Source organism: Centroberyx gerrardi, chromosome 10 (assembly GCF_048128805.1).
Source record: "Centroberyx gerrardi isolate f3 chromosome 10, fCenGer3.hap1.cur.20231027, whole genome shotgun sequence".
In the NCBI taxonomy this organism is placed as follows: Eukaryota; Metazoa; Chordata; class Actinopteri; order Beryciformes; family Berycidae; genus Centroberyx; species Centroberyx gerrardi.
Window position 1 is genome coordinate 14,965,246 of NC_136006.1, and position 27,983 is coordinate 14,993,228.

The 27,983-nt window shown below is 39.1% G+C and overlaps 1 protein-coding gene across 1 annotated transcript; it reads left to right on the forward strand.

Annotated features, from left to right (window-relative positions):
* The first annotated feature begins 53 nt into the window (after positions 1-53).
* scn1laa (sodium channel, voltage-gated, type I-like, alpha) lies at positions 54-27,969 on the forward strand. Its single transcript, XM_078286029.1, has 27 exons — positions 54-187; positions 4,377-4,693; positions 5,266-5,384; positions 5,643-5,732; positions 5,832-5,960; positions 6,948-7,039; positions 7,878-8,081; positions 8,511-8,574; positions 8,741-8,882; positions 10,268-10,474; positions 11,557-11,823; positions 12,909-13,280; positions 13,710-13,842; positions 13,948-14,186; positions 14,298-14,471; positions 14,570-14,926; positions 15,024-15,521; positions 18,324-18,456; positions 18,934-19,088; positions 19,550-19,723; positions 19,964-20,086; positions 21,224-21,502; positions 21,662-21,718; positions 23,526-23,663; positions 24,055-24,159; positions 24,271-24,541; positions 24,646-27,969. Exons 2-27 carry the CDS (start codon positions 4,430-4,432, stop codon positions 25,839-25,841), a joined length of 5,982 nt encoding a protein of 1,993 aa, XP_078142155.1. The 5' UTR covers positions 54-187; positions 4,377-4,429; the 3' UTR covers positions 25,842-27,969.
* Positions 27,970-27,983: the final 14 nt, after the last annotated feature.

Sequence of the window (27,983 nt, forward strand, 5' to 3'; positions counted from 1 at the left end):
ACCGCGACCACACTCACAGGCTTTCTTTTTTAATTGTGGAAAATACCCGTTCCGTACGGAGAGAAACAGCAACAATCAAAAGCGAACTGACAGATGTCTTTAAATTATATTTTTTTTTTTTACACTAAAGAACTGCCTCGCCTTTATTCTCGTGTATCCTTCACCTGCCGAGGATGAACAACTGACGGTGAGTTGCCTATAGAGAATTAGTGTTGCTGCCATCATGTGAAAAGGTTTGAAAGTTGTGTCCGTCCACTGTGGTTGCTTTTGCTGGGAAAGGAATTAATATGTGCGGCATTAGGCCTAACTGAATTGCCTAGTTCTTTTCTTTGGCCCAAATTATGTATGGAGGTTTGTATTGGAGAAAAACTTGGAGTTTGAGGATTATTTATTATTTATCTATTGAGGACTCGTTTCAGAGCTGTATATTCAAATTATTTGGAAAGTTTACAAGAGAAAAATGTTTTGAATGTGTTTCTCGTCTTTTTATTACAACAACGGTCTTGGTCTATGTAGGCACGGCCTAAGATAGTTGTGCCTTAAAGGTTGCACACTTGACAAAATGAAGGAAGTAATTTTAAAGACTATAAATCACATTTATATTATATTTACAAACGTCAATTTAGGTTACGAACAGTGTTCGTGTGTTTACATGAAAAAAGTTATTGATCTCGTGTGCTGTAGTTCATATGGACAAATACCAGGGTCCAAATCATGGCCTACGGTATATTGCTACAGTTCATGGGCATGGGACAGGAATTATTAGCCTACATTCTCCAGAAGAAGACTGTCCTGCTCGCATGAATTTCGGCACTATTTACCAGATGGCTGTCAATTAGAGATTAGACTGTGCTGTTCAATTTGTCATCTATCCAGAATGTAGACATACGCCAGCAGCTTTTTTCCCTCGGTACATAAAACCATGAATTTTGTTTGAAAGATTCATGTTGTATTCAGTTGCTCATCATCAGCTATTTCGCCAACGCCCTGAATGAGCATCTCGGCAAGATCTAATCCTGTAGTCTGAGAGGCAGCAGCAAGCAGTGGTTCTGAGCACTTAGCAGCCGTGGACGGTGAGTGTGTTGGTCCCCCAGGAGCTTAGCCATGGATCTGTGACCACTATAGACATAAACTATGTCTAATATGTCGAAATCCTATGCTGTATTAACTCTGTTGTTATCAAGTATCACTTTTATCCAATGCATTGCCTGAGTAGGTCAATGGCAGTCTAAGCATAAACACATTTCCCCCTAATCTGTACACCTATTTCTGTTTCCTACTGCTGCATTTTTATAAGCTTGTTGTGCAAAACAACCTTTTCAGCACCATGGATAGTAGCCGGAACTGGGCCACTTGAGAAATGCATATGATTCCCCTGTAATATTATAGACCTTCTGTCCCTTTCTCTGGACCTCTGTAAAAGTCTGTATTTGTTTACATCCTGTCTTGTCTGCCTGTAGCTTAAGGACTAGGTTTATATATTATAGTAAGTAATCAGTTTCGAAATGTTGACAAAATGCTGACAGCGGACCATGGTGAGAACATAAGCCAATGTGCTGTGGGGAGTAGGAGGGGAAACACACTGCACCGTGACTATGAATTGTTCTGCTTTTGTCCATTGATCTGAATGACCTTCAGATTTTGGAGACATTTCTCTTGAACTGTCATACCCAACCCAATATTTAATTTTAATGGATTTGGGGCTTCTGTCTTGAAGTATTTGCCCTTTTGATTCCTCCAACAGTCCCATCCTCCACATTGGTTCCATTGGTTTTAATTGGCAGCCAAAAATGCAGTAGGCTAGAATCTGTTACAAACAAGATCATTTTTTTTTCAGGTAAGGACCAAAATGTGTTTTTAGGTCAGTGAATTTCAATTTTGAAAGATAAAGGGATAGTTGCTTGGACATTATGCCTAGTCCTTTATCTGCATTGACAATGAAATCTTAGTCAACTAGCCTACTAGGCTTAATCCATGTCCGTGCAACCTGCCCATAATGTCTGTTTAATATTCAAGCTGAGCTTCCCTTTAACGTTGTGTGAGTCACTTCTAGGCGAAGCAGGTGGCCGAGGTCAAGGCCTTTCATCACTTGATGTTGATCAACAGGACAGGGCTAAACGTATGGTGAATGGTAAAGACAAAACCAATGTGTTGACAATCTGGGCCAGCGAGAGACAGAGGAAACTAATGTGTCCATTTTAGGTTCGTCGGCGTAAGGTCATGATGTCGACAGGTTGCAGATAAATTGAAGTGGGCCTATTTGAAGCTTCAAAGTGGTAGCTCATATCTCAAGTTGTTCGTAATGAGAAGGGAGCAGATGAATGATGCATACCATTTTAGAGGTTGGTCACTGTAGGTTGACCTTCATGATGTGGACACCAAGTCAACATTACTGTATCCCTTCACATACACAAAGATAGGCATAATGTAGTACCAATAAAAATATAGCAAAAGTTCAAAAGTAACAATATTTCATTGCTAGCATGGGGTATAGTCTTTGAATAACTTCTCAGTTGTTCAAATCTTCCTTTAAAACCAAGTCTTACTCAGTTGCCATAGTTATATGCTGAATGGAGTTACTGTCATCATTTATATTAGACCAGTCAGAAGGCTAATAACCATCACATCCAAGGTGTTTTACCTGTGCACTCGATGAAGGAGGAAGCTATATTAAATAGTAAGAAAGCAATGGCCTCAGTACATATTGTACAGTATGTAAACTGAACGCAGTGCACTGAACAGGAAACATTTCCTGTTTATTAAAATGTAGCAGAGGGCAGGGCTTGACATGTGACCCCCAAATGCAGAGCTGTAGTGAATGCCCTCAAGTGCTACAGTTCTGCCCAATTTGCCCATACTGACACTCCTGCAACATATTGATCTTCTGAAGCATTATAGCTCCACATCTACTCTGTAGCTAAGGCGCTCACATTTATTTTGCTCAAAATTGTACATGTATATAGACATTTATCACATTTATTAGATTGTTCCTCTTATATTAAGGCTTGCAAATGCTACAGCACAGGGAAAAAACAGTTCCAGCTCCATGGGCAGGGAAAAACAAGATCACACACGAGGAAGTGGGCATATTTTAAGCATGCTGCACCACTGAGCAAAACCCATAGAAAGCCGGACAAATTAGGGTAATTCATCCATTAACTTTTATGGTCTGTGAGTGATGAGCATCAATAGTATAATATCAGTATCAACTGATAGTGATAGCCAGACATTTTAATGATGACTACACCATTATGAGCAGCAAGTTAGCAAACATGGCCAAATCAATTGCACCCACCTATAAAACAGTCTCATGAAAAACAATATTCACCAATAATGAATCTGTGAAATGGTATGGTAATGATATGGAATTCTGGTTCTACTAAAATCTATTTTATTTTGTGAAATATACTGTTAGAATGCGTGTGAATAATTGTTACAGTGTTTTTGACTTGCAGCTCAATTGCGATTGTGTAAACTGGACATTAACTCAAATTATATATTAATTATCACAGCAAATAGTATTTTTTGGTTTGTTTGTTTTATGAATTCCTAACATTTGGATCTTACTTTGTTGTCCAGTCCTGTGGGAAATTGATTGGCCAGAATGTATGTGATTGATTTTTTGCATCATAGTGCAAACTGTGGAAGTATTCTATTACACTATTGCATTCAGATCAAGCAAAAGCTCTCAGTGGCGTGGCACATACAGAGATGCAGTGCGGTCTTACTGCATTCATATTTAATATTGCATAGCTCTGCCCCACCACACCATGCCAGTCAGACCAGGTCAGGAGTCTTTTCCTCCTGCTGCTCTCTCTCTGGCTCTGAGGGAAAAACTGGACTCTCCATGTTCCATGTGAAAGAAAGCCTGTGAACCTTTCGAGGGACAGAATCAGGGAGGAAGAGGCTAACCTGGAATCGATAATTCTCATCTCAAATCCTCATTTAATCCACAGGAGTGTAGATCATTAGATCAGGGATTAATGGGTATGGCAGGCCTCTACTGTCGTTAGAGCCTGCCACTTCTTGGGTTGATGATGTCTGGCCACAGAATCGAGCCACACCCACCTCCCTCTCCTCCATTTAAAGCAGATCTAATCTGTCAGTAGAGATTTGCTGGCCAGGACAACCAATTAGATGACCAATCAGAGGTTTATTAGGATTCAATCATGTAAGAGTTAAGTGATCCATTATTATTCCAACCCTCTACCCCAGTCTACTCTCAATGTTTAGAATTTATTTGTGGGCTGGAGTTGCAACCACAAAATCAAGTCTGATTTCTTTCACTTTTGTGTTTGTGATAGCAGAATGTTTCATGCTGTTCAAGTAGTTTCTCAACCTCTAATCGTAACTCCTTATCTCATTTGACCCCTCAGCCCTTTCTCATGTTGGATGCTAGCTGTTCACTCTGAAGGTGCAGGATGAAAAGATGGCACAGCTGCTTGTACCACCAGGACCAGACAGCTTCCACCCATTTTGTCATGAGTCGCTCAAAGCCATCGAGAGGCGGATCGCAGAGGAGAAAGCCAAGAAGCCCAAAGGAGAAAAGAGAAAACACAGTGATGAGAATGAGCTCAAGCCCAACCGTGACCTGGAGGCGGGCAAATCACTCCCCTTTATATATGGGGACATCCCCAAAGGAATGGTGTCCACACCGCTGGAGGACCTGGACCCCTTCTACAATAATCAGAAAGTAGGTTTGCTTGATTTGAAGCTAGAGAATGATGTCTAAGATCAGATGCAAACCTTTAACATCTAAAAATTGAGTTCAAACCTGCTTCAATTTCATTTTTTACATTTCAATTTTGTCTTATCATGATAAAACGTATTTTGATTTTGTCTTGACTATGTAAAGAAGTAGACCAGGAGGTTTAATATTCCCAAAGAGGCTGGAGGAGAGACGCATTGGAGTGAGGATTCTGTTATCTGGCCCTGCAGTAGTTCAGCTGTTATCTAGGTGATGTTGTCATCCAGCCAAAGCCTTTATATCTCAGGTGACAGGACCAATAAAAAGGATTTACACAAGGTTCATCACCAATCTACTAAAATGTGATTTGTTATTTGTACACTGAAAAGTGTGCCATAGATCATAAAGAAAGAAAGCAAGATTACAGCAAAGTTTCTATTGTTTTTATATTGTATATGTTTTTTGTAGAGAACAAAAAGAGCTTGCATGGAAGTCAAATAGAAACTCCTCCTGACATAGGGTGTTTTGTCCCCCCCCCCCCCCCCCCCCCTCTCTCTCTCTCTCTCTCTCTCTCTCAGACTTTCATAGTATTAAACAGAGGGAAGGCCATCTTCCGTTTCAACGCCGCTCCTGCCTTGCATGTCCTGGGCCCCTTCAACCCTCTTAGAAGAATATCAATTAAGATTTTGGTACACTCATATCCTTTCATTAAAGTATTAATCTGATAAGCATTATAATCATGTTTATTTAAAGGCCACACTAAATCTGTGGCTGGCATCCCATATCCGCTTCTTGTTTGTAGACATGATACGTTAAGGAGGATTAATTGTTTACATAGCTACCTCAACACATGTGGTCAGCTGATGTGTTTTAGGATTAAGTGTTGTAAACCATGTGTGAACAAAGCTGATTCATCCACTCTGGACTGGTTGGCTTCCTTGACAACTGCCTGCAAATTGTTCAGCATGGTGATCATGTGCACTATCCTTACCAACTGTGCGTTTATGACACTGAGTCAACCGCCAGACTGGGCAAAGAATGTAGAGTAAGTTTTGCTTGAATGACAAAATAGAAATATCTCAGTAATTAGTAAACCCAGTGAAGGCAGTGCTGTAGAGTAACATATACATTTTATTTCCAACAGGTACACATTTACTGCAATCTATACATTTGAATCCCTCGTAAAAATTTTAGCCCGAGGATTCTGTGTAGGGAAGTTCACTTTTCTAAGAGATCCCTGGAACTGGCTGGATTTCTGTGTTATTGTCATGGCGTAAGTATTTAACAACCTCTAAAGCACAACTGTTTCATTTCCAAAATTTCACTGTAATTAGGCAATAGCCAAATACAATATATGTGAAATTATGATTGTTATACAGAGACTACTGACTTGACTGAAGAGTAAATTTTCAGCCAAGGTCAAGTGAATGATTCGTCTGTTGGTAGCAAAAGGAACAGATTTGCTAAAATTTGTTACAATTTGTCACAGTCTAAACACATTGTAATTTTGGTCAAATGGAGCTATAATCTAAAGCATTATCGATTAATTTTAAAAGAAAAGGAATACATGTTCTTTTAAAAAGCTCAGTATTATACAAAAATATTTGAATATATTGTTCACTCACATGTTTTGTTATAAATTCATCACTTGCTGTCTAATGCAATCCGTTCTTTTGCAGCTGTAAGGGTTTATTCCATATATATATATTAATATATATTAATTTATTCAAAAGCCCCATTTTAAGTCTTAAGTTTATATCACCTGGGAAATGGTGCATGTTGTATTTGTCAAGACAGATCATTTTAGCTACAAAGAATTTAAATGCATTTCTCAGTCTAAACTTAACTGTGCTTTCAGTGTCTTCACCTGATATGTCAAGGATCATAATGTAACCATGTAGTTCTGTGTAAGATTGTTGGCTCCGATCCATATCACATGTATTGCTGTTTCCCATCTGAGTCAATATTCCATAGTAATTGTGAATTTCCCTGCAGGTATGTTACTGAGTTTGTAAACCTAGGCAATGTTTCAGCTCTTCGCACTTTCAGAGTGCTGAGAGCTTTGAAAACTATTTCAGTAATCCCAGGTAAGCAGTGCTAGCAGTCACATGTTGGCTAGCTGCTTATGTGATTTTCTCCTCCTGCCCCTCACACCCCACCTCCTCCACTTTCCTCACCTCCTGCAATTGCTCCTTATTGTTTTGTCATGGCGTGTGTATGTGACACCCCACAACCCCACCCACCCACCTCCTTATTACAGATATGTCACAGAGTTTGTGGACCTGGGCAATGTGTCAGCCCTCAGAACGTTCAGGGTTCTCCGAGCTCTAAAAACAATCTCGGTCATCCCAGGTGAGAGCCAGGTCAAATGGGAGGGGCTTCAGATCATCACTCTCATCAATGTCTAGCAGGCTCGAATGTTTGCCTCTCATGCCATTAAAAGCAGGAATCTAAAGCAGCAAACGGAAAAAGATTCCATGCTTTTAGACATACCTTTTTATTTTCCTGTATGTTTTCCATGGAAGGACCTGTGGGAGGAATAGTAGATTGTGTTTGCATAGTGACTGTGAGATCTGTCCCATTTGTTTATGTTTGTTGAGCAATCTGCTTTTTCTTTTCCTTGCTTTTCCTTGGACTGATGTTTCTCTGTGGACTGTTCCTTGATTGTGGTTTGCTCTTATTCGACTGGCTGTGGTTAATGAAGGCTGACTGTAGCTAGTTTGCTGTGGTGAGAGTGTGTCCCATCATGAACTTGTTGCATGTTCATCCTCACAAACATGCATGGTGTTATTTTACTCTGTTGGTCACTTCTGTCTGATTCATACCCCATTGAGTTTAATACATTTGTCAATTTATTTGAAAAAAATATCATTCATCCATGTTGTGAACAAAATGGAGAGCAAAATGCGAACAAAAGGGACTAGTGGTGTGGCTAAAGGCTTGTGTTCTAGTATGTTGACATGAATGTTTGCTATAAAGACATCCATCACTGGGTTGTGGAACGTCTTCAGAAAATATTTTGAGCATCATGGCTTGTAAAGCTCATCAAATTATAGTGTATAAAAGAGAATTAGACAATGAGATGATTTACTTCAAACACATTGGCTTCAAGCTGTATACTATTGTTGATGGCTTTGTTTTTTAATACTCATACTACTCTGACAGTAACAGATGACACTGTGTCTGGCAGGCCTGAAGACCATTGTTGGTGCATTGATCCAATCAGTGAAGAGGCTGTCCGATGTGATGATCCTAACCGTCTTCTGCCTGAGCGTCTTTGCCCTCATAGGGTTACAATTGTTCATGGGCCATTTAAGAAATAAGTGTATATGGTGGCCAGCCAATTCCACCTTGATGAATGACACAGCCCGGGACGTGTACTTCCTTGATGAGAGTGGGTATTTCATTTTTCTTCAGTTATCTTTGTGGTTGCAAGGGCCCAATACCAGCCTGATCCCACTGCTTGGGAGAAATGCTATCCGTTACTAACACGACTAAACAAGCTGGCCCTGGTTGGAGAGAATAATAACAAATGACAGATATGGCTTTGGGGGATATGTGAGAGGTAACGTGATGAGGAGTGGTAATGTGTGGGACAATGTTAACACTGTTCCTTTGTAATAGCCGATGCATGTAGAGAGTGAGCAGGAAGGGCAGTGAGTCAAGCTATATTATATTTTAATGTTTCCATGTGTTTTCTTTCAACACATTTCCCAGTCTTCTTAGCTACCTCTGCTTGATGTTATGATAATCTGTGGTGTGCTGACAACCACAATCCCCACCATAGCCCCGACAAAACTGACTTTAATTCTGTCCCCACCAGAGAATTATTATAAACTCCCAGAGAAACGGGATCCATTGCTTTGTGGAAACGGCAGTGACGCTGGGTAAGTTTAAACCCAAACTACTGGCAGACTGGCCATAATGTTGTTTGATGCAATATTGATATTGTTTGTGTGATGTATGTGTTCCTGCATAAACCATCACAGTACATTGTGAATGGGGAGAGAGGGGGATACCTTCTGAGCTTCACAGGCCATTTATTTGTTGTAGGCAGTGCCCAGAGGGGTACGCATGCTTCAAAGCGGGAAAGAACCCAGACTACAATTACACCAGCTTTGACTCGTTTGGTTGGGCCTTCCTCTCTCTGTTCAGACTGATGACTCAGGATTACTGGGAAAACCTTTACCAGCAGGTAGGCAGTAGAAGCAGAAAGGCCGGAAGCACTTACACTTGTAAAGCAGAAAGCATCTGCCCGTAAAAGGATGGTTGTTGTTTTTTTCTTTTTTCTTTTTTTTACAATAATTAGTGATAGACTGAAATAGGTTTTACAGACAATGTAATCTAACTGTGGAAAAAGCAAAAAATCATTACAGAGATGTTTGTATCAGTCTTCACTGATTTGATGTAGCTGCGAATGTTATGTGAAAGTGTCATGGCAGAGACAAGTCTTCTGTGAAGCTCTTGGGTAACTGTATGAATGCCAGTATGGGTTTTCTCTGTTCTTCAGCTGCTCAAAGCCCCTGTGGGAACAACATGTTTAGTGGCAGGTTGATGAAATGTTTGACCTCATGGGTGCTTCAGGATGCTCTCTTTGTATTGCCTCTTTCTCTAAATACATGAACATGCAGCATTTGCAGTGGTAAGAAAGGATTCTCACATTACAATATCGCCATGAAAGAGAATATTGTGTGCATCCTATTTAAACAAATCCTCAAATAAAGTGCAGGTGCATTTTGGCCAGAGGGAACAAAGATGAGTCCCGCTGTGACTCAGGCAAACACAAGATGAATGGCCCTAAACAGGTGAATGGTTGTCCCTTGAATAGAGCATTGCTAAACATTGTAATCTCAGCAAGTAAAGCAAACAGTAATCCAGCAAAGCTCCCATTAGAGATTGTCTTTAGCACAATGTGTAATTGGGTGGCACTGCTTGTTTTATGAACTATCAACAAGCTCTCCTTTATGTACATTTTTCTTTGTCATGGTGCAGAACAATGCTATTATTCATTTTTTTCTCAAAGTTTTTTGACTTTCATGACAATCATTATTTTGAAGTCAAACTTACATTTCACAATTGTTTCAATAAATTAGTGTGATTACAATTAGTAATAAACATTTTTTTAAATAACATTGGCTATGTAATAATTATAATGACAACAACAACAATAATAATAATAATAATTACAATATTAATAATAGCAATAAAAGAAGATTCAAAGTAAGGAAGGGAAAAAGAATAGAAGAATAGTAATAATAATACATAATGGGGAGATAAGATAGGAAACACAAGAGTAGGGTTAAAAGAGTTAAAAGAAAAATAAATAACTGTAAAATAAAACAATATTTTAAAAGCATAAGAAACAACAAAAAATTAAAAGAGGATGAGATAAAAACTTAAAGCAAGTTTATAAAAGTGTGTTTTAAAAAGTAATTTAAAGTATGACACTGAATTAGCTAGCCTAAGTTCCTCAGGCAGGGCGTTCCACAATCTAAGTAGACGTAAACAAGTTAACAGCGATGAATACCCATGAAATTTGTCAGCTCTCTGAGAGCAGAACATTGTTTGCATTCCTTCCAGACATTGCGAGCAGCTGGAAAGCCCTACATGATCTTCTTTGTTCTGGTGATATTCCTTGGCTCCTTCTACTTGGTCAACCTGATCTTGGCTGTGGTAGCAATGGCCTACGATGAGCAGAACCAGGCCACCATGGAGGAGGCGCAGCAGAAGGAGGAAGAGTTCCAGGCCATGCTGGAGCAGCTGAGGCGGCAGCAAGAGGATGCTCAGGTACAGGACCATCTGCTCCCTATTTCAACCCCAATATCCCCATATGAGCTCATTTTCCCACGCTATCCCTCCTGCACAGGGATTCCTAATAGTGACTGATTCAGACAAAAATATCTTAAAGTATAGTCATGTCTTGTTAAATTCCTAGAAACTAGATGGCATTTACTGACATTTGAAACTCCTACCATAGATATCATACCTTTTATTCTTCATGGGATATTCTATATGAGAGTATTCTATGTGAGAATTGAGAGTTTTCCTGTGTTGTCCGTAACAAATTGAAATAGGCTTTAAAGTCCTTTACTACACTCTGCTCCCACTACCTGGAACTCTTAGCAGGTTGATTTGAAATTACGTGATCTGATCTCTCTGGGAGAATTTAAAACTGTGGTGAAAATCTTAGAGGCTGACTCCATAAGAAGTTTTGCGTCAACTGATTTCTTTTGTTATATTGTTGTTGTATTGTTGTAACTTGGTGTTATTTTTATTTGAAGTTTTTATGCTTTGCATGATTTTATGTTGTGTGTCAATAACCTTTATGTTTGTCTTAGCCAGGTCCTGCTTGTAAAAGAGATCCTGTATCTCAGTAAGGCTTTCCTGGTTAAATGATGGCTAAATAAATAAATAGAAATGTCTCTATCGTAACTGGCTTCCAGTTAATGACAGATTGGTTGGGGCGACAAGCTGGGGGGCAGCAAGTTGGTCTAGAGGTAGACAGGTCGACCAATAACCAGCACCTACAAGAGAGTGTAGTCCATGCTGTGAGCAAGAGGGTGCTAGAACATCTTGGGTGCCCACCTACAGTGCCAAAGGGCTCTTGACTAGGCACTGAATCCAAACTGCTCCATGGACACAGCAACTGCAAATGACCTTGCACTTCAATTTCTCTGCAGAAATGCTTACATGCTGGGCCTTTGTGTTTGTGAAAAGACAAATTCCAGTTACCTTGTGAAAAAAGCCCAATAATAATGATAATAATAATAATAATAATAATAATAATAACAATCTTCTTCTTCTTCTTCTTCTTCTTCTTCTTCTTCTTCTTCTTCTTCTTCTTCTTCTTCTTCTTCTTCTTCTTGCAGGCAGCCGTGGCAGCTGCTGCTGAGAGTGGGGAGTTCAGTGACAGGGGGGGTGTCACAGAAAGCTCCTCTGAAGCCTCCAAGTTTAGCTCCAAGAGTGCCAAAGAGAGACGCAACAGACGTAGGAAAAGGAAGGAAGAGGAGGGCAAAGGGGGGGATGAGAAGTTTCCTGAACCCGAGTCAGAGGACAGTATAAAGAAGACTCGCTTCCGATTATCTGTGGATGCTAACTTACTCTCCTATGACATGAGATGCTCGTCTGCACATCAGGTTCAGTATGATCTGTCAGTATGATCTGTGTCAAACCAGTGACATTCTGCTATCTAACTTTATCTTGAAATGTTCCCCAGTTTTCACCTTAATCTATTCCTAATGGATCATAGGGACTCTACAGTCCCTTTATACAATGCATTTTCTATTACTTTTTAGAATTGAAAAGCTGTGAATTTGCACATGGTTAATGAAGATAATTTGTTGATTATCTTCATAATGTCTTTATACAAATTTCCATCTAATTTGGTCACCTGTTCTGCCAAAAAACTTGTTTCAACTCATAACCACAAATAATTAAAATAATTGTATTTTAATTTCCATCCCACCAAACTAAAGGAGCATAAGCTTCTATCTTGCTGTAAATGAATGTGAAACTGCTGACTCAACTACAGTGTCCATCACACTCACTCAATAGCAATGATTGAAATTAATGACTACATTGGAACTTATTAATTTTAATTGACAAGATATATTGCTGCAATTTTAATGACCATAGAAGTAGTAGAGAATGGATTGCTTTATATGGGTGTGATTACTAACCCTGGACTCACATTTAAACAGTTTGAATGACACGCAGTTGTAAACAAGTCCAACGCCCTACTGGGCAATCCTACAGAGGCACGTCTCATGTAAAGGTTCTTTCTATGCTGTCACCAAGCAACATTGTTCTTCCTCTTCGTCATCATCATCATCATCATCATCATCATCATCATCATCATCATCATTTTTATCTTTTTCCTCACCATCATCTTCATTGTCGTCGTTGTCATCGTCATCATCATCATCATCATCATCAAGATGCATTTTTCTTTTTGCCCAATTTTTTTATTATCTCCCCTTACAATGCTTATCATCTTCATCTTCATCATCATCATAATTTTTATTACCACTACAATCATCCTAATTAGTAGAATCATACTGCATGGTTTTCACTATGTGTGGTGCCTGCATTTTCTTGTTGGGTTATTTCTTTTTTGCTTCTCACCGTGGAATATAACATTTTTTCTACACTGCCACATATGACCGTCGTCATCATCACCATTATTCTTTCTTCTTCACTGAAGAATATCTTTCTCTCCTAGTCCTTTCTGAGTTTCCGTGGACCCCTGTTCTCGTCCAGACGGAACAGCAGGGCCAGCCTTTTCAGTTTCCGGAGCCAAGCGCAGGACGTGGTTTCAGAGAACGACTTTGCCGATGATGAGAACAGCACTTTCGAGGACAACCTTAGTCGGAGGGGCTCTCTCTTTGTCCCCCAGAGCCGTGACCGGCGCTGCAGCAGCATGAGCCAGACCAGCTTCTTGTCACAGGTCCTGCTTCCACCCAATGGGATGAAGCACAGCTCTGTAGACTGCAACGGGGTGGTGTCTCTGGTGGGCGGGGCTTCACTCCCAACGTCACCTGTGGGGCTCCTTCTGCCTGAGGTGACAGTAGATATGGCCTCTACTGATGACAATGTAAGGACGATGGCCCTCTGTGCTGTTAGCACCTTTGATTGCCCTATAGCTCTGCTGTATCCTCAGTAGTCTGTTCCTGTTTATTTTATTTTCTCTTTGTCCCTGTGCTGTCTGACTCACTTAATGTGGTTTATACCTTTAACATGTGAAGTCAATAAAAAAAACATAAAAAAAAGCAATAAACAGATCTGGTTGTCTTTTGAAACTTAAGATATTCTTACTGTGGTCAGCTTTCTACACACCTATGCAGCTTTCTGGTGCATTATTCCCTGTGCTGGTTATTTTTTTGTTTCTGATGTAGCTTTGCTCTGTGTTACTGATATACATTACTAACACATTTTTTTATGTCTGTTCCTACATCCATACATTTGCAGAAATTTCCAAATATGTAACTTCCTGGCTGTAATACATGATTGCATCTGTCTCCAGGGTGACACCACTGAAACAGAGTACAAACAGGCCGGTTGTGGATCATACCAGGAATCTATGGACTTCCTGGAGGGCCCAGAGGCCAGACAGAGAGCTTTTAGTGTAGCTAGTGTTATAACCAACACAATGGAGGGTAGGTAATAGATACCATAGCCTGATAACACTATCATGATGATATCTTGGATATTCAAAAACATGAATGGCATTGCATTGGTTTTGTCTCCTCTGTGTGCACCAGAGCTTGAAGAGTCAAGGCAGAAGTGTCCTCCTTGCTGGTATAAGTTTGCCCATACCTTCCTCATCTGGGAATGTTGTCCAGCATGGCTGAAGATCAAGAATCTGGTCAAACTAATTGTGATGGATCCATTCGTAGACCTAGCCATCACCATCTGTATTGTTCTAAACACGATGTTTATGGCCATGGAGCATTCTCCAATGACCCCAGTTTTCACCGAGATGCTCCGTGTGGGGAATCTGGTGAGTGGACGGTAATATATTGCAGGGTATTTTGAGCATTGTTAATTGAAATTGTTCTTTGCAAACAGGTAACATGTCTATTAACATTTAATATTTGTGTCTTTTATTAAGGTATTCACTGGCATCTTCACAGCTGAAATGTTCTTCAAGATCATTGCTTTGGACCCATACTTTTATTTCCAGGAGGGCTGGAATATTTTTGATTCAATCATTGTCAGTCTGAGCTTGATGGAGCTTGGTTTGGCCAACGTCTCTGGCATGTCTGTTCTGAGGTCATTCAGATTGGTAAGTGCAAACATACACCATTGCCAATATCTTCAGGTGCATTTTGAGTGCACAAACATGCGATATGACTCAAACACTACTGCTTTTTTTTTCCACAGCTGAGAGTATTCAAGCTGGCTAAATCGTGGCCCACTCTCAACATGCTGATTAAAATAATTGGTAACTCAGTGGGGGCTTTGGGCAACCTGACTCTGGTGCTGGCCATTATCGTCTTCATCTTTGCTGTGGTGGGCATGCAGCTGTTTGGAAAGAGCTACAGGGACTGTGTGTGTAAAATCTCGAAAGACTGTACTCTGCCCCGCTGGCACATGCACGACTTCTTCCATTCGTTCCTCATCGTGTTCCGAGTGCTTTGTGGAGAGTGGATAGAGACCATGTGGGACTGTATGGAGGTGGCTGGACAGTCCATGTGCATCGTCGTCTTCATGATGGTCATGGTCATTGGAAACCTTGTGGTACATTGTTATCAGCTATCATATATATTATCATAAGGTATAATAATAGATAAATAGATAATGTAGTAATTTATGAAGTAATATCATGATCTGATAGGTGCTGAACCTGTTCCTGGCCCTGCTGCTGAGCTCATTCAGCGCTGACAACCTGGCGACGCCAGACGACGACAGCGAGATGAACAACTTGCAGATTGCCATTGGACGAATCCGACATGGCATTGCCTTCACCAAGTCCCTGCTGCGACGCACCTTCAACAGTGTCTGCCTCAGGAAAAAGAGGAGAAAGAAGGGCATGGGCGACGACAAAACCCTGGATGAGCTCCACAAACCTTTAGGGCACAATTCTCTCCCCAACCACACCACTGTGGAGCTCATCAAAGACTTTCCTAAGAATGGCAACGGGGATGTTACTGGAGTGGACAAAAATGGAGACAAGTACATAGTCAACAGCATGAGTGAGGATTCTATGATGTCCTTTATCCACAATCCTAGTCTGACTGTCATTGTCCCTATTGCTGTGGGAGAGTCAGACTTTGAAAATCTCAACACAGAGGACTTCAGCAGTGCCTCCTCCGATGTAGACGGAAGCAAAGTGGTAAGGATGCTTATGTGGATTGATCTGACATGCTACCAGGTTTTTAAAATGTAATATGTTAATATTGCATTTGTGATAGTTTTTCAATTTCCTTTTAGCAGGGTTTCATCATGATTATAAAGTTTATAAGGCATATCACAGGCAGACAGAAGGAAATAAGAGGGAGATTAACGTGTGCGAACGATGAAGAAGGATTTCAATATTGGTTGTGGTTCTTGGCGGATACATCTGTTGTCTTAGATAAGTAGGATGTTCCATTGCAGCAGTCACGCTGAAGCACTTAGCCCACTGTCCATGGCAACGAGGTATGAGCATGTGACATGATGTTTCCCGTGGAGACCCCATATACCACGACCCTTTAACGAGGAGAGGCCACAGAGACAGGAAAATACCAGCGTTCAGATTACATTATGTGCCATTTAAGTCTGAGTGCTGGGGAGCTGAATCCTCCTCTTAAGGGGGCTGTTTGCTTTGTGTTAGAGAAAGGCTCATTTCAGCCCTCTTTAGGTACAGAGTGTGAAAGAAATGTCACACACAGCTGTCTATTATATAATTGTTGCTACCACATTTTTCAAAACATTTTATTTACTAATTATTGCTGTTATTATCAGATTGTTACAGATATGATTTCCATTTGTTGTGAATGTACTTTGTTAGATCTTTTAACAATTTTGCTCACAGGCAGAGTGTTATTTGGTAACATTTTGTGTGACTTTTTTCCACACTTAACGCCGTTTGTTGCTGTTGCTGCTGCTTCACAGATGCTCTCAAAGTTTTCAGTGAGAGGAGACTTGTAAGAACACTTTACTGTACATAACACTTACCATGGACACTGCCTGTCCCATCTACAATATTCAACCTATTCATTGGATCACTCATCTTTTTTGTGTGCCCTTACTTCATTCCCACACCTGTTTTGAATTATTGTTTCTGTAACTGTGTTGATGCTGCAAACAGATTTTATTGAATTTAATATAAGTTCAAAGGCTTCTATGCAAAATTGATAAGCAGCATCACAAACTTCATCAACAAGTTTTTCTTTTATTTGATTATTTGGTTTGTTTTGTTTTGGGGAGTGGGAGGTTATACACAACTGTGTATACATAGCCATTGAACACCAGGAGCAATGGATTTTGCTTTGTGACATCAAAATTCATTTAACTGGACTGCCAAACATGACATTTTCATTTAAAATAATGGGATGATGACAGCAGATTGCTTTATGCAAGCATTAGACCTAGTATTTAGATATTTTCCAAAATAGATAAGTTTTCCAATGCAGGTATGAACAACTTCAGGTAAACACATTGGTGTTTTGTAGTGACATTTGTGTGATTTTCTGCATGCAGCACATCACCAGTGCATTCTGCTAAACACACTGTAGATAATTCCAAATTAGACGTAATATTTAGCCTTCCACAAATAACATGTGATTTTGCTCAAATATCAAGAAATGGTGTAAATCACATCTGACAGCAACAGAATGGATAGATTGAAGCTTGAGTGGTAGCAGAAACCTCCAGAGGATCACATTGGGTTTAGTGCTCACAGTATATCACAGTAACATGCTTACATCATTCCTTGCTCTGCATTAGCTGGTCCCAGGACAGCCCAGTGCTACTGCATTCTCAGGAAGGCATTCAGGCTGTTCTCATCTCACAGCTATTAAGAGACACACCCTGCAGAAGGCACACAACAAAAGGCTGAGGGAGAGACCATGTAGCGACTGTATGATACTGCCAACCTTCAAGAATCACCAGTCAACAGGTTTTAGATATTTCTATATCGAGCATACCAAATTCTTATACTTCACAGGATTGTCTGTGAAGCAGCATATATTTCTTTTGTTTCTTGTGGTTAAGCAAACATTTGACAGGGCAAACATGTCCTGTGGGACATGCATATGGTATTTATTTTTGTATTCGTGTTTATTTTAATATATGATAGCCATAGTATGATTTAAATTGGAAGAAGAAAAAAACACTGGTTTATTTAAAGCCCTGTAGGAAGTAACTTGATTGTCTCACCTTCACCTTTATTACATCAATCTCCCAAGTTATCTTGTCTGGCAGAGTTGGATTTCTCCTCCCAAGTTAAGTGGTGGTGATCAGGAAACTAGACAACAGTAGCAACTGTAATGGAGACTCCTTAATGCCTTCTCTGGTCAAGAGCAAAGCACTGCTATTCTGCTGTTAAGCTAATGAGAGGACCCTAATGTTTTTGTTTGTTTGTTTGTTTGTTTGTTTGTTTTATTATTTAGGCTTGTCTACTGTGTAGAAACTGGACATATGTGTTTTCATGTCAATAGTATTTGTAAAAAAAATCTTGTTACAAAAGATGCAACATTTGGTTCAAAAAGTGCTGGACATGAAAATACTGGACCATACATGTTCTTTAGTTCAGCCATCACAAACTTGATTCAAACATGCAGTCTGAGTGAATGCATGTCATTGACACTTGTGACATCATTCTTACCAACAGCCTTTAGCAAGACACAGTGATCTGTCCCAACAGCAATTCAACTTAACCAATTACAATACAAACTAATGTGTCTTGTGCTATAAGTCTCTTGGTATTTCTGACCATTTTTGCATGAAGTAATACAAGTCTTGTTGGAGAGATGTGGACCCTGTGAACTTGCATATGGCAAGTAGTTGTACATCACTTACTATCCCATAGTCATAGACACAGATGTTCAGTATGTCAGCTCCTGGATAGGTGCTACATTTGCCATGTAGCATCCCCAGTCCTATCAGTGATATTTGCTCATCTAACACTAGTTTTACTTGGCTCCCTCTGCAGATGGTGGATGATGACGGCCAGTTCAGCTCTTCTGAGGGCAGCACAGTGGACATCAGGGCTCCTGGGGAGGGAGGAGAGTCTATGGACTTTGAACTGGAAGAGTCTATGGATCCTGACGCCTGCTTTACTGATGGTGAATACTACTACTACCACTACTGCTATAGCCCTGTTCAAAGTCACAAAGTGCTGTAAAAAAAGAAAGAAAGAAGAAAACAACCATAAATGAACATCATCATCAGCTATAATAAAGGAAAGACTTGTGCTGCTTACATCAATAACATATAGCATGTTGTGGCTGACTCAACAACAATTCAGAAATCATATAAAAAATATAAAATAAGTAAATAAATAATCTTACTACTGCCTTATGTGAGTAAAACAAGTTATCGATTAAATGCCTTTTTTATTTTTTTATTTAAAAAAAACATACCAAATTGGCTACACATAAACATGTTGATGTAACTTACAGCTTATCATGTTTCTACAGGCTTACTTAAATCTAATGTTAATACCAAGTTTTTTACCACATTGGTGTTAGAATACTCTGATTTTACATTTTACATATTTATTATACGGCTCAAACGCCATCTAACCCTTTGTCTCTACTCAGGCTGTGTGCAAAAGTTCCAGTGTTGCCAGGTAAATGTGGAGGTGGGCTGGTGGAAGATGTGGTGGACGCTAAGAAAGACCTGTTACCGGATAGTGGAGCACAACTGGTTTGAGAGCTTTATCATCTTCATGATCCTGCTGAGCAGTGGAGCGCTGGTAAGTCTCCCTGGTTGTTGATGCAGAAGGGAAGGAGCTGAGCTGGGATGAGTGCTGTTAATGGCTTGTTTCTGAATGCCGGATTTGGCTGCTCTCATGTTATCTCATTATCCTAATTGGCGCTCTCATCACAAGCTAGGCAGTAGATACTCAAACCACCATGTAGCAAGTGTGGTTTGTTTAGTGTTAAGGAGTTAGTGCACACTCACTTTGGGCTGTTCACTAATCACTGCTGTGATTTTGTACAAATTGCAAATTTATCATTATATACTAAGTTATGTCTGGATTTTGTCCGAGATTGACATTTTTCCATTGTGAAAAAAGACCCCAAAGTTAAATGTTGACCATTTACCTAATTACTCCTCATTTCTGACAATAGCATCAACAGTGACTGTGTGCATTTGACATCACTGAAATCTGTATGGCAGGTAATTACTCACTTTGATTGCATTCACGTACAGGCATTTGAAGACATCTACATAGAAAAAAGGAAGACTGTTAAGACTGTGTTGGAGTTTGCAGACAAAGTCTTCACCTACATCTTCATTCTGGAGATGTTACTGAAGTGGGTGGCATATGGATTTGCCAAATATTTCACAAATGCCTGGTGCTGGCTGGACTTCCTCATTGTTGATGTAGGTTCTCCCTTCAAACACCTCTCTGTTTACACAGAAACAGGGAGGCATGTAAATGTTCAATGTTATACTTATTTGTTGAAGAATTGCTTATTTGTTGAAGAATGGTTAGAATTGCTTCAGCATGGGACTGCGGCAAGTTAGCTTTAAATTGTGTTCACTGTCTCTCTCTCTTATTCTGATGACATTATGTCCGTGTGTGTGTGTGTGTGTGTGTGTGTGTGTGTATGTGTGTTTTAGGTCTCACTGGTCAGCTTGGTAGCCAATGCCATGGGATATGCTGAGCTTGGTGCCATCAAATCCCTGAGGACACTGCGAGCTCTGAGGCCCCTGAGGGCCCTGTCACGGTTCGAGGGCATGAGGGTAAGAGTCACCAGAATCCCCCACCCATCCTGGCTCACAGTGCACATCATCACAGTGTTTTACCAGGGTCACTGTCCACCACCAACTCTCTGCACTGCTATGGAGCATGGGCACTCTGCAGTCAGACAAAGGGCAGCACACACAAGCTTTGCCACTTTTCAAGACCTAATGAGTAGAAATCCAAATAATTAAATGCATGTAAACAAGGCATTCCTATCCTTCCCTAATCCTCTGATCCGGCTGTTATTTGTTCTCAGGGTTGACTTAAAAATTGTACTTACATGTAGTAATCAACGTTGCTGAATTACCTACTTGACTGATGCTTTCTAAATTACATTGTAATGGTAAACCAGTGATGCAGAATGTTAATTTAGTGGTTCCATATTTGTTGTAACATAAATAAAAGAATATATAAATGGTGTAGTTCTGATACTCCAACAATATTTTGCTGTGCAATGCAAGTGTGGTCTAAACGAGGGTTGATAACTTATGTAATTGGCAGGGGAGGGTTGTCGGCTGCTGAAAATCAATGTATTGATCAGCTGCTTGCATGTTGTGGTGGTCTAGATTTCCAACGCTGCTATGACGATGGTCTCTCCTCACGTGGTAGCCAACGAATTCCCCCATCTGCATGACTGGCTTCTCATTTACTTCACTAGCTCTACATTAGCGTTCGTTGCAACTGTACTGCTTGGATGTTGTTTGCTGGGTGCCTTTAACATTAATTCATTCTTTTTTTATTCATGTGTTTGTTTTTTTCATTTACAGTAAACAAATTTTGTGGCTTCCTCCTGCCTCTACAAGGTTTTCTGTTTTGATGTTTTTCTAAAATGTAATTGTAACCCACCAAAAACAGTTAAGATACATCATACATATACTTCCTTTGATCAGTGTCCTCCCTCCTCTCCTTATTCTTTCCCCACCTTTTACCTTGTAGTTGTCGTTGATGTGAATGAGCTTTGGTGTTAGTGATACTTGTGATGAGTTCATGCTGATTTGTACGCTGGTATTTAAACATTCACTCGTGTGTTTTCCTATTTTCACCATTACCAAAGTATACAATATTGTACATCAACTCTACTTGCTGTGAGCTCTGCCCACTGTAAAGATGGGATGTGTTCATGTGTTGGTGTGCAGGTGGTTGTCAATGCCCTACTGGGGGCCATCCCTTCCATCTTCAACGTGCTGCTGGTTTGTCTCATCTTCTGGCTCATCTTCAGCATCATGGGAGTCAACTTGTTTGCGGGAAAGTACTACCAGTGTATCAATACAACCACGGGGGAGCGTTTCGGTCGATCAGAGGTGAGCAACAAGTCACAGTGTGAGGCCTTGGCGAAAGTAGGAGTTGCTCGCTGGAAGAATGTCAAGATCAACTTTGACAATGTTGGTGCAGGTTACCTTGCACTGCTGCAAGTGGTAAGTAAATTCTGAAGTCTGTGTAAGTGGTTAGATAATTGCACTATTTGTGCATATTGTACAGTACATAAATGTTGCAAATTTATCATTTATTATTTAAATCTGAAGTCTACATGATTTTTCTTAACATTCTATGCATACATCTATACATCTATACAGGCTACATTCAAGGGCTGGATGGACATTATGTATGCTGCTGTGGACTCTCCAAACAAGGTAGTCAGAGTTTAATGTTTAGTACAGTATTTCATCCTGTTTGGTAACACATTGATAATTATTATTTAACATTAATTAATTATTACTTTATTGTTAACTATCAAATAATTAATTATTATTTTGTAGTATTGTTGTATTTTGCAGTTTACTAAGGATTGCAGTTGAAAATAGTTCAACTTGAGCAGAAAAGATCTGCACATCATGTGTCTCTTCTCACAAGATGACCAATCAAAATGACAGAAATGACATGCTCAGCACCACTTTTTTCAAAAGCAAGGCAGATTTCAAGCAGAAACTGCTCCGCAATGTGAACACAGCCTTGTTCTTTGAACAAGTCAAAGATGTGATTTTAAAAAATGCTGAAGAGGGCGCAAAAAAAACATAACAAAACCGTGCACAGGTAGTGATGTCATATGATGAAGTTTGGGATTGAGCAGATTTAAGGCAAGCACCACCCTAGTTGACCCTGGGGCGGCTCTAACTTGGCTATTAAAAAGCTATTAAAACATGTCCTTTCAACACAATTACACTCAGTTACATACGTCTTTAAATAGTTGTGATCGAACAATTATCATGGCATTTCAGTTATAATAGTCCATTTAATACTTTTTAGTGTTGCTCTCACACTTCCTTCTTTACTTTGCTGGCTGCTGGTCTTCTGCTGCGTTCACCTTTTATCAGAAGAAGCAGAAGAACGGGATTTTGTTGTTTCAACTTGAAAGTGTTCTTTGCGTGTTTTACTTGTTGGAAAGCCCACATCCAAAATCATTTGCACTTTCATTTCCACAATCATTTGCAAATTTCAGTCAACCATAAATTAACTGCAGCTTTGTAAGCACATTGATTGCATTACAGTTAATATAACTCATAACTTTGTGTGCCTGCAAAAAATTCACACATCCTACTTGTGATTACCACTAGGTGGTTGACAAGAATTGGTCTACTACCAACTAGCTAGTTAAAGTAACATCTAATATATGCAAGCTTCAAGCAATGCATAAGCAGAAATTGGATGTAGGCGGGTGAGTGTTATTGCTATTGCCATTGGAGTGCAGTATGGTTGTTACTGTGTTGAAAGGACGTGCTTTTATTGCTTTTTGGGTTCAACTGTTGGAGCATTACTTTGGCCCTTGAGTGTGTATTTGAGAGCAGTGGTCCTGCAAACTGAAGCTACATAAAGCTCTACAGTGAAGTATGGGACGAAATTTTGAACACAATCAAAGACATTTTTATCAGTGTTTTAAGAATAATTTGTCAATCATTAACCAATACTTGGAATTGTTGTGGAATTTAATATTTTTAAGCAAGATAAAAACAAAGTGTTAATACATGGTTAATTAATGTAATCAGAAGCCATTGTGATCTCATCTCTTATCAGTTATGATACAATATATAAATGATAAACTTTAAAATTTTTGTTACAGTGTCTAATTTGTGTCTACAATGTCTTATTTATATAATTTACTAATTAAAAGGGGAAAAAAAATAATTATTTGTCAATGAATTTATCAATAAATAATACTTAACTAATGTTAAATAATGATAAATTACCATTTACCTAAAATTACCTAAAAAAGAATGTGATTACAAATAAAGAAAATCCTCCCAAACCATGAGAGTTTACTCAAGTGTAGTTGGCAAAAATTAAGGGTGGCCATTGATTTCCATCAGAAGATGTCAGGAATATTTGCTTATGTACTTAGAATTCTAGAATATCCTCACAATTACATGAGAGGGAGTAAAACATTTTCTTGTGATGCAGTGTAGTGCTGTAACTGATTTTTCATATTCTGTTTCCCTATTATAGCCGGGGGAACAACCTGAGTATGAGGCCAATCTACTGATGTACCTGTACTTTGTGATTTTCATCATATTTGGATCCTTCTTCACACTCAATCTCTTCATTGGTGTCATCATAGACAATTTCAATCAGCAAAAGAAAAAGATAAGTGTCAAATCTTGGTTTTTAAACAAAATGGTATTCGAATATATTTAGGTATTTGTGCAACATTCATTCAGCAATAATTAAAACTCATTGTCACACAAATTGTGTGTATTGCTCAAAAGAAGTATAGAAATTTAAAGCAAATGCAGAAATGTAAAAGTTTATATTTTGGTAACATTATAATTGTTAGACAAATGGATAATAATGGTTTAGTCTCTAAATTATTTTTTTTTTATAAAGCCTATTTCACTGATTATAATGTATTAATCATTTAAAAGAAGTTTGACTGACTGCTCACTGACTGTTCATTCAACTGCATTGTTTGCAAGCCTTACAGTTTGTACAGTGTTGCCTTTGCAGTGATTTAACATGCCTTGCATCCTCTTTTTACTTTGGAGGTCAAGACATCTTCATGACTGAGGAACAGAAGAAATACTACAATGCCATGAAAAAGTTGGGGTCAAAGAAACCACAAAAGCCTATTCCTAGACCAGCTGTATGTCAAAATATCTTTGAGCGTCTTTGAGACTGCATCTCATCTGTAGTGAAAATCTAATCTTTATTTTATAGTGTTTAAAACGTATTTTTGTTTCTTTGTCTATTTCAGAACAAGCTTCAAGGATTTGTGTTTGATTTCACCACAAAACAAGCATTTGACATTTTAATAATGGTTCTCATATGCCTTAATATGATCACCATGATGGTGGAAACTGAAGACCAGTCTAAATATACAACCAAGGTTCTCTACAATATTAATGTATTCTTCATCATCATCTTCACTGGAGAGTGTGTGCTGAAGATGATCTCACTCCGCCATTACTACTTCACCATCGGTTGGAATGTATTTGATTTCATCGTAGTTATTCTGTCAATCATTGGTACGACTTACCTCCATCTAAAACTGTGGTGCTGAGTTTTGAACTATAGCCATTAATTTTGTCATTATACTTGTATGTCTAATTTATTCTGCTTCTTTTCCTAGGTATGTTTCTCTCAGAAATTATTGAGAAGTATTTTGTTTCACCAACCTTGTTCAGAGTCATCCGATTGGCTCGGATTGGCCGCATCCTCCGCCTTATTAAAGGTGCCAAAGGAATCCGCACACTCTTGTTTGCCTTGATGATGTCACTTCCTGCCTTGTTCAACATTGGTCTCCTGCTCTTCTTAGTGATGTTTATCTATGCCATCTTTGGCATGTCGAACTTTGCTTACGTCAAGAAGGAATCAGGTATTGATGACCTTTTCAATTTTGAGACGTTTGGCAACAGCATGATCTGTTTGTTCCAGATCACCACCTCAGGAGGGTGGGATGGCCTACTAGCTCCCATTCTCAACAAACATCACCCTGACTGTAATAATGAAACGAAGCATCCTGGCAGCTCCACTGCTAAAGGAGACTGTGGGAACCCGACTGTGGGAATTATCTTCTTTGTGAGCTACATCATCATCTGCTTCCTTATTGTTGTGAATATGTACATTGCAGTCATCCTGGAAAACTTCAGTGTGGCCACTGAGGAGAGCGCTGAGCCACTAAGTGAGGATGATTTTGAAATGTTCTATGTGATCTGGGAGAAGTTTGATCCTCGTGCAACCCAGTTCATGGAGTACAATAAGCTGTCAGAGTTTGCAGATGCCCTGGACCCACCGTTACGCATAGCCAAACCCAACAAGGTCCAACTCATCTCTATGGACCTACCCATGGTGAGTGGGGAGCGCATTCACTGCCTGGACATCCTGTTTGCATTCACCAGTCGTGTCCTGGGCGAGGGTGGGGAGATGGACATGCTAAGGGGGCAGATGGAGGAGCGCTTTATGGCCTCCAATCCCTCCAAGGTGTCTTATGAACCTATCACCACCACCCTCCGTCGCAAACAGGAGGACCTGTCGGCCCTTGTCATTCAAAGAGCATTCAGACAATATATGATAAGGCGTGTTGCTTTCAAGCCCGCTGACACGTTTAATGAGAAGACTCAGAGTGGGGAGTCACCCATTGACAAAGAGGATCTTGTCACAGACAAATTCAATGAGATTTCTAGTACAGATAAAAATGAAGTACCGTCCTCTACAGCCTCACCACCCTCATGTAACAGTGTGACAACACCAGGCAAAAACAAATATGAAAAAGACAAAAGTGAAAAGGAGGTTGTGGGCAAAGATGTCAGGGAGCAAGATATGTAAAAGAACGCTGGAGATGCAACAAAGACATTTAAATTCATGACAAAATGTTTACAGCCTTTGAAGGTGACTAATACATCCATTGGACTCCCTTTTTTAGTATGGATATCTATGCCAAACTGACCATGCTTACTTGAGTCTAAAGGTTGGTGCCTAAAATGAGAAAATGACTCATATTCAGGCTGCACTGGGACCATTCCTTTCTGGTGGTGTTAAGGAGTAAGAATGGCTTCCGGCTGTTTGTGGGAATGGGCAACATTTTGAGTGTTTTACAGTCTGAAACATTAGTTAATGCTTTAACTTCTCTTGCAGCTAGTTCTGCTATCCAGTGTCTTGAATTATTGTTATATTAATGACTGTTGTATTATTTACCTACTTATTTTTCAAACAGAAAAAAACAATTATTATTTTCAGAATTTCTAGGTTGGTTATTTGACTTTTTATAAACTTTTTTTTTTATTTTTAAATAGGGTTATTGCTTCAGGGGTAGTCTTGAAAAACAGTGGTATTGCTTTAAGGCTAGTCTTGCTTACTGATAGGACTTACAATACTTGACAAATCCAGGGGACAATGGGAGTTACTGCAGTTAATTAGAAATATAGACCTGCATGAATGCTCCTCCATAATTATGCATGCTAGAATATACTATCACCATCAAGCTCTCTCCCTGTCCATCATGCTTCATGATATGTAAAGTATTGAGTCATCACATGGGTGTTTTGTACGCATTACAAAAACATTACTTTAGCATACAGTCCAAACAAACCCAATCAAGTACAATCTCAGAACAGTAACACTTTGACAGAAATACTTTGCACATTCAGTTTTGTTGATTAATCTAAATCTATCAAATACTTCATCTCAACTTGCTCTTTGCTACCTATGTGTACAATACTTAATAATAAACTTCACTAACCACCATGTTGCTATATACAACTTTTAGCATACAACTGTTTGCTAAAAGCAGTGTCTAATGCACCTGCAGGTTTGTCTTTCAAAGCTGGAATGCTAGAGAAAGCCAACGTTGTTTGCACATTGTAACTTACCTTGGCATAAGTTACCTTGATTAACCATAAACCTCTTGCCAATTAAACACTGTTTCTGCTACAATTTGCTCCAAGTTGGGATTTTTCCTGGAGAATTTGCTTGTATACTCCATATTCTTGGCACAGGAACATCATTGATCAGTGCTCAAAATCTCCTTTGACATCTCCCAAATACAGGTTTCCTCTTTCCATCCCTTACTTTTCTCAGATTTTTTGTTGTTGTTATAAATGAACCTCAATATATATTCTATAATATATGAAGTACACAAATACATTTTATATGATGTGATATTTCATGTGTAATAGAATTGAAACAATCAATATTCTTATATGTGATATAAAGCCAAATATATTCTTCATGTGCTGCTGTATGCAGATAGACAGGGATATGATATATCTAACTGGAGCTGAAAGATGACTACTCTGATATATAAATGTCTATATGATGAATACTGTTGCATATATGAATGATCATTTTTCTTCATGACAAAGCCCTATGTTTAATTATTAGCAATGTTATATGGCTGTACTGTCTGCACCGTAGCAACTGTTGTTATTCAACTGCACATTATTCAGAAACTTTCCTGGTGATCTGATAAAAGGGAAGTTGATTTTTAATGGGTTTTTTTGTTGTTTGTTTTTTGGATATTCATGTACTTTGTAAACTGTGGTCACAGTTTACCTCTCAGTCTTTATCATACTAAATATCTAAGATGGATAAAAGATGGGTCAGAAAATTCTGAATATGATTGTTTCAAGGATATAGCATCACACATCATGTGTGCCCTTGGCTGTTTCCTACTTTTGTTTACATTTTATAGTTATAGTTGTGTTACTCTTGTCAGTCTTTCCCATAGTATGAAAACCACCTTAAATTGTGTCACAGCTACATCTGTTGTTCCATGTTATAAAAGTATAATTACATTTATGTAAGTATATTTTGCATGTAATGAAAACGTTCAATATGTATACTATACTTTATACATAAACGATGAATGTTTTGATTACATAGAATTTAACAGCTCCCATCGTTCATATGCATTATGCTTGTAGTGTATAAGTAAACTGCATGCAAGATATTGCTATAACCCATCTCACT